Raw genomic sequence first — 8,263 nt, forward strand, 5'->3', positions numbered from 1 at the left:
CTGTCTGGTTCCAACTAAACAAGGCTACCTGTGGTTTTATGGCTCTCATCTCTCTAACTGTGGCTCTGTAAGCACTCATGGAGAGATTTTTGAACTTTAAATCTAGGTGGTCTGCAACCCTTAGAAATTCTTATAACTACACACTTAATTTCCCAAAACTAAAAGTGATCTTTAAAAAAATTTATACAAACCATGAACCAGGTGATGGTATTACTACTTAATTTGATGTCAACAGTGGTGCAAACACTAGTGCAGTAGGTTTGTGTGATCAATATCCTCATTATGCACGGTTATTGGCAGAAAGTGCATTTCCTGTAAGTGGAGCTGACTGTATTTTTTTTAACCCTCAACTGACCTCTGTTCAACATCCCTCCATTGTAATGTGACTAAGATTCGGAACGCAATAATGTAGGAAACTGAAACTGCGTCCCACTACTGACAGGGCTGCAGCATATCATCTATCTTATTGTGTCCCTTTCTCCCATTATTGGCTTCAATAATGCTTTGAAAGAGACATCACAAAATATCACTGGAAGAAAATACCTTTGAGAAGGGTTGGTGAGGAGCATATTCTTGCCAGATTATAATAGTACTCACTGTAAGTTAAAGAGGTAAAATTATCAGTGTCGCTTAGTATATTGGACTTTCATCACATTGCAACACTGATTGGTAGGATTTGTACCTAAAGTTCAACAAAATAGTGCTTGAGTAATGGGCCACAGTATCAAAATTTTCAGGTGGCACAATAATGTGGTTAACCATGAAGAGAAAATTAAGGAGGACAGATTAAATGGTGAAACTTTAAAAGGAGTGGAGGAGCAGTGAGTCATAAAGGTTGCGATAGTCATTTTTAAAAATGGAAGGGCACCTTGATGGAACTGTAAATAAAAATGATAGTGGATCATAGGCTTTATAAATAGGAACATAAAATACAAATGGATAATGCTAAGCTTTTTCAAATCATTATTTAAGCTAAGTGTCAGAGTTGGCTCAATGGTCGCACCCTCACCTGTGCATCAGAAGGTTGTGGGTTGAGCACAATCCAAGCTGACACATCCGTGCTTTTAATTATGAGGGGAGACGAGAGAAACTGGAGCTGTTTCACTAGAACACAGAAGCTTAAGAGGAGGACTGATAGAGGTGTTCAAAATGATGAAGTGTTTTGATAAGGTAAATGGGGGAGAACTACTTCACTGATCAGCAACTCGAAGACATAAATTTATGACCACCACCAAAAGAACGCAGGGAGAGATGAGGAGATTTTTTTTCATTATGTAATGTGTTGTTAAGAATGGAAATCTCTACCAGAATAAAGAAGTAGAAGCAGAATCCAGAGTAGCTTTTAAAAGGGAAATGGATAAATATTTGAAAAAGAAAAGCCGTAAAGGGTACAGGGAATGATAGGTCAGAAATTAGCAATGCCACCTTGCAGAAGGACTAAGGTGTGGCCAAACACTTCCCGAGAAGGAAGGAGGCAAAATCGGCAGGAGAGTATCCCCAGGCCAACTCCTGCGTGCCTCTGAAGGTTGGTTATAGAGCAGCATAGCGTGAAGCTTGGGACATTTCAGTCAGGCATTGAGGACGACCAAAAAGACGATGGGAGATTAATAGTCCTCTGACTGCATTTTCTAGATCTTCTTAAAATGTTGTCATATTGTGCTGGTGATGCTGAAAGAAAACATGTAACTTTCATAAAGAGGTGAATGAATGTACCTAATTACAGGAGGCTGCCAGCAAAACCAGACAGTGGTGAGGAAGAGTTCTTGAAGAGCTGCCGTTCGAATGAAAGTGAGCTAGAGTCTCTCCCTTGCATGTACACCATAGTGGAAGCTGACACATGGAGTAACATCAAGGAGCTCATCAAAATCATCAAAGAAAAAATCATCGAGGAGCAGAGAAAGACAGTCTGGATCGACCAGGACCAGCTCTAGAGTTTCACTGAGAGACTGCAGCCAGAAGGACTTAATCCAATAATAAACGCCCTGCCATGCACAGACTTGCGAACTGTGAGCCAGTCTTGCGGGGGACACACTCAGATGATGCTTTTTGTGACTGATGGGTGACTCTTCCTAGATAGTCAGGTAGCTCAGTTAAAACTGATCCTCAGAACAACACTTGTTGCATTTGAAAATTTGCAGTTGTAAAGAAGATAAATACCACTATCAAAATGCTTTTTCTTATTAGTGGTTTTCCAAAGCCTACTTGAGGTGTAGCCAGACATGGCTGAGGTTGTGCATCACTGGTTGAGAGAATGCCACCCAGAGAATTGTCATGTTTAATCCTTGCCCTGCACATTGCTTACACGGTGGCAAGCTCCAGTTTAGTTTGGGTTTCTCAACTGTACATCCAAAACCAAGAAAAGGAAATGACCATTTGACACATCGGACCTTGCCACTCTGGCACTCTGCACTCATCCTGTGGCTCATCCAACTATGTATATACAAAGAGATTGAGGGATTATATCTGTGTAGAATGTTGTATTCCAAGATGAGTGGGGGAATGGGGAACTGCATTGGTAATCTCATCCATCTTTGCATTCCTGCTATTAATGGACCAAGGTTGCAAGGCATTCCGGAGGAGGTTGTATCCTGGAGTGGTCTGACTTCCAGACAAAACGCAGTAACCTTTATAAAGGAGGGGAAGTAGAGAAGTCAAGAAAGGAAAAATATTTGAATTTATATGCGGGTTCCCTGCTCTTCCACTGGAATGTGGGTAGAGATAAGAACATACAAACATACATACGAACATATGAATTAGGAGCAGGAGTAGGCCACTCAGCCCCTCGAGCCTGCTCCGCCGTTCAATAGGTTCATAGCTCAACTGATTACTCCACATTTCCACCTACCCCGATAACCTTTCACCCCCTTGCTTATCAAGAATTTATCTACCTCTGCATTAAAAATATTCAAAGACTCTGCTTCCACTGCCTTTTGAGGAAGAAAATTCCAAAGACTCACAACCCTCAGAGAGAATAAAATTCTCCTCATCTCTGTCTTAAATGGTCGACCCCTTATTTTTAAACAGAGATCCCACAGTATAAATGGTATTCCCATTTCTTTGAGGTTTTCGCCTAAGTGCCTGTAGGGATTGTAAGAACTCTGTCGTTAAGATTATCCATGCAGTTGCCTCTGCTGCATCCACCCCTTCCCCTTGCCTACAAACTCAAACTCCCCAAAAATTTCCTACCCTTCCCTGCATCTTTCTCCAGTTTCTCTATCTCCTCTAATGCCTTCTTCACGCTCTACTGGTCCATGAGAACCACCTTGACCCTATTCCACTAAACTGCTGACCACCCAACTTCCCTTCCAGGTTCCCATTCTAGCTGACATTATAAATGGATCCCTCTCCTCAGGTACTGTCCTCTACCTTTCAAAACAGCCTTCATTAACCCCCTTCCTCTATAAACCCACCCTTGACCTCTCTGTGCTTGTAAACTACCACCCCATCTTGAACCTTCTTTTTCTCTTCAAAACTTTTGAATGTGTTGTCGTCTTCCAAATCGGTGCCCATTTTCCAGCAACTCCATATGTAAATTTCTCCAATCAGTTTTCCAGCCCATCACAGTACTGGCTTTTAACAAAGTCAGAAATGATATCTCTGTGACTGTAATCATGGTGCCATATCTCTCCTCATTCTTCTCACCTTTCTGCAGCCTTTGAAATGGGTGACTTCACCATTCTCCTCCAACACCTCTCCTCCAGCTGAGTGGGATTGCCCTCGCTTGCTTCCACTCTTTCGTATCTAATCATAGCCAGACTATCTCCAGCAATGGCTTCTCTTCCTGCCCACACACCATTATCTCCAGACTCCCAAGGCTCTGTCCCTGGCCCCCTCTTCTTCCTCAACTGTGTGCTGTCCTTAGGCAATGTCATATGAAGACATGGCAACAGGTTTTACATGTATGTTGCCGACACCCAGTTACATCTCTCCACAAGGTCTAGTGACTACTCCACTGCCTCTGTGTTGTTAGTCTGCATGTCTTACATCCAGTCCTGCATTTTCCTCCAACTAAACATGAGAAGACTGAAACCATTGTCTTTGACCTCACCACAAACTCAATACCTTCGCCTCGGACTCCAACCACCTTTCCATCCACAGCTGCAGGTTGAAGCCAACTATTCTCAGCCTTGGCATCCTGTTTGACCATGAACTCAGCTTCAGATCTCATATTCCCTCCATCATAAACACTGCCTATTTTCACCTACATAAAGCCCTCCTTAAAAACTATCTCTTTGACCAAGCATTCTAATGTCTCCTTATTTGATTCTGTGTCAATTTTTGCCTGATTACACTCTTGTGAAATGACTTGGGACATTTCACTATATTAAAGGCTCAAAATAATACAGATGCTGGAAACACTCAGGTCAGGCAGGGTTAACAATTCAGGTCGATGATCTTTTGTCAGAATCCTGGTGGAAAGTCATTGACTTGAAATGTTATCCTACCTTCCTCCATGGATGGTTCCTGACTTGCTGCATATGAATGCAAGTTGTTGTCGCAGTTGAACCCAACACGAATATGTCTTCAAGAAACCCTCTTCCAGCCATACAAAGACTGGCATGATATTTCACTAAAATAATGCATTGGCTGGAATTATTTAGCACATTCTGTGAATTGGAAGTGTTCTTTGGTACCTTACATTTCTGTTAACCTGCTTTGCAGTATTGGATATTAAGAAATTTTCAGAATTTACTGTGCATTGATTTTGAAAGCTGCAAAGAATGTTTGGTCTTCCGAAAGAATCTGATCATTCTTTAGTGAAACTCAGTATGAAGAATAATTGTAACTTAAGTATGTTAAATAGATATATGCTTCTTTTTATTTCCTGTCTGTTGTAAACTAATAGAATTATGCGTACCCGTGGAAAAGGAGTATTTGAATTCTGCCTTTTCAAAAGAGGAATTTTAAGCTACACTGAACTTATTGAAGATGCACATTAGGTTCCCATTGATCAGCATTTTTCTGAAGTGAAGTATACGAAAAGCTCCATTGTTCCTAATGTTTGGTGCCAGTGTTCTGAAATTAGTTAAATTTAGTTAAGAATATATAAAATGAGCAGGATGGAAAGTGCTATGTAAGCTCTCTGATATGACAAATGATCTGAGAGTGTATATGAAGAAGTATTGCCTGCTTCTTGGCCAATACTCAACAAACCTTTGTTGAGACAGCATCAAAATGAATGTAATTGCGGCTGGTGTTGCAGCTGCCCATGACACTAGTATCGGTCACTGCCCTTCCCTGCTTCACGAACGTGGGTCACATTCTGTCCCAGTAGAAACAGGTGAAGGTCCTTTCTTAGCGACAGTTTTTGCAGGTCCCAGGGATTGACATTTGGGTAACTCGAACCTTATCCCACATTGCCAAGATGCCTAGATTTGACAGCAGTTGCTATATTTGATAATAGCACCTATTTCTGGCTACTGCCACATTCAGTATAAGATTGTTTGTGACCAATGGGACTATCACTTCTTCTGCTCCCATGGTTTGGCAAAGTGCAAATCTAAAGTTGTGTGATGAGTTTTAAGTGAATGGTGCTTAAGGTGACACAGGCCTCGTGAACTACTTAAGCCTAATAGGTCATGGAGCTCAGTTTTACTCCAGGCTTGCCCATAATCCATCAGTGGTCAAGACACAGAGGACATAGAAAGATTGGTAGCAACCCATGATTTACTTCTGCTTTGGCCAAATCCAGCCACAGTTGCCATGACACTGAGCAGCATAATTCTGGATCAATCATTGTTAGTTGTCCAATATCTTCACTGGTGCAAAATTGGGAAATGTTCCATACTCTCGGTATAGCCTGCCTTGATCGAAAACCTTTTGAGGATTGTAGCAGCTTTGTCGCACTAAAATCTCAAAACACAATCAGGTTGCAATCAACTCACTTCATCTAGAGAATAATCTGAATGAGGAATACTTCCTAGTTTCCCACCCTTCCTGTAGTGTCTTCTGTACCACGATCTGAAACCCGCCCTCCAGATATGAATGTAAGCAAGGAGCACACAGACCAATTGACTTTTGTAGCATTTTTATTTGATAAGTATAGATTATTAGATGAATGTGTTAAAATAATAAAATATATGGTAAAAGAATTTTCAGGCTCAGTATATCTGTAAACTTAAATGTTTTTCTAACAATTCTAACGATAATGAAATAATCTGAGTGTTCTTGTCTTCGCTGATCAAACTTGGATAGCGTAGTATATGTCAGTCTGCTCTAACTGGAATCAACTTACTAGTGACTAGTTTCATATCCAGCAAAAGTGCAAACCTAAATTTGTGCAATGTGCAGCTTTGTAGCCTACTCCAGCCGTACTACTGTCCAAGATCTCTGTAGTCCTCCAATTGTGGTCTCTTGCACATGCCCAATTTTAATCTCTCCAACATTGGTATACGTGCTTTTAGCTGCATGGATCCTAAGCTCTGAAATTCCCTCTCTAAATATCTCTGCCTCTCTACCTCTCGCTCCTTCTTTAAGATGCTCCTTAAAATCTACATCTTCGACCAAGTGTATGGTCAGCTGTCCTGATTTCGCCTTATATGGCCTGGTGTCAAATCTTTTTTTGATAATGCTCCTGTGAAAAGCCTAGGGACATTTCTACTATGTTAAGGGTGCTATATAAATGTAGGTTGTAGTTGTGGTTTTATAATATTTGAAGTTTTTTTTGTTCATCCATGAGATGTGGGCATCACTGGCAAGACCAACATTTATTGTCCATCCCTAACTGCCCTTGAGAAGGTGGTGGTGGTGAGCCACCTTCTTGAACTGCTGCAGTCCATGTAGTGCAGGTACACCCACAGTGCTGTTAGGGAGGGAATTCTAGGATTTTAATCCAGCGATGATAGAGGAACAGCAATATAATTCCAAGTCAGGATTTCAAAATAAGGGGAAAGCCACATAGGACAGAGATCAGGAGTAATTTCTTTACTCAAAGGGTTGTGAATCTTTGGAATTCTCTACCCCAGAGGGCTGCGGAAGTTCAGCCATTGAGTATGTTTAAAATAGAAACTGACAGATTTCTAAATACCAATGACATATGGGGATAGTGTGGGAAAGAGGCATTGAAGTGGATGATCAGCCATGATCATATTGAATGACAGAGCAGGCTTGATGGGCTGAATGGCCTACTCCTGCTCCTATGTTCCTATGTGTGTGACTTGGAGGGAAACTTGCAGGTCGCTAAGGAAATTGTGTTGTGGTAATGTTATGTGTTACATTCTCATCCCTATAACAGTGATGAGTAATGATGGTGTACACTGTACTGATGCACTGTAATGTTGATAAAGAAAAAGATGAAGGAACAAGCCTGTCGGAGTAGAAATTATTGTAATTCCTGAAGCTTTCAGTTCTCTTCATCGAGTGACCTGACAGTCAATTCAGGGTCAGTTACAAAGGCAGCCAACCTGTATGTGTTCCAGCTCCATACATTGAATAGATTGTTTTTAATCACTGTGTGGGTGAGAGAGAAGAATTCTTCAAATAATTAGATGACAGTACTGTGAAAACTTAGCTGTATCCTGGGCTTATATGGTATTTGGTTGGGGTACAATTTCCAGAGCTCTCACGATCTCCGGGGATTTTTTGCCAATCTTTGATTCACTGAAGCTATGCCGGGAAATTGGAACGGCCCACTGCAGCAATTCTAGATGATTGTCTATCATTAATAAAGTCTGTTGGTTATTATGTAAATTAGGAAACTGAGATGAAATCTGAAGGCCCATAGTGGAGGACAATGCAGTAGGGACATTAGGAATTGGAGATGGCCATACAATCCCCTCGAGCCTCAGTTAGATAATGACTGATTTGTACCTCAACTCCATTTACTCATCCTTGCTTTATATCCCATGATACATTTACATAACTAAAATGTATTGTTCTGAGTCTTGAATGCTTCAATTATCAATTGTCCCAGCATCCAGAGGCTATTGGGAAAAAGAGTTCCAGATATCTTTGTATGAATAAGTGCTGCCTGATTTCGCTCCTGAATGACCTGGCTCTAATGTTAAGATTATACCTCAGGCTTCATTTCAAAAATGGTGGTCCGCCCGCGCGGACCGTTGATCGCAGAGCCGCTGCAATATTCAATGCAGCGGCTCATTTAAATGGCCGAGGCGGACCGCCAACCCGATGACTTGGAGGGGGTGGGCGGTCTGTGCCTGGCAATGACGTCAGGTGCCACTGCGCAGGCGCCAACACCATTTTTAAAGGGCTTTGAGCCCTACATTACAAAAATTAATTTTTAATATACAGTGTTTATTAAAAA

At 41.4% G+C, this 8,263-nt stretch overlaps 1 protein-coding gene across 6 annotated transcripts in view; it reads left to right on the plus strand.

Moving 5' to 3' along the window:
- card11 (caspase recruitment domain family, member 11) overlaps positions 1-8,013 on the plus strand; it is a 250,123-nt gene extending 242,110 nt beyond the window's left edge. For all 6 annotated transcript variants that reach the window (XM_068055824.1, XM_068055819.1, XM_068055821.1 and 3 more), the window contains one exon: positions 1,724-8,013. In XM_068055824.1, coding sequence (XP_067911925.1) covers positions 1,724-1,931 — 208 coding nt within the window. In that variant the 3' untranslated portion in view covers positions 1,932-8,013. The remainder of the gene's footprint in view (positions 1-1,723) is intronic.
- Positions 8,014-8,263: the final 250 nt, after the last annotated feature.

This window comes from Heterodontus francisci, chromosome 24 (assembly GCF_036365525.1).
Source record: "Heterodontus francisci isolate sHetFra1 chromosome 24, sHetFra1.hap1, whole genome shotgun sequence".
NCBI classification, from domain to species: domain Eukaryota; kingdom Metazoa; phylum Chordata; class Chondrichthyes; order Heterodontiformes; family Heterodontidae; genus Heterodontus; species Heterodontus francisci.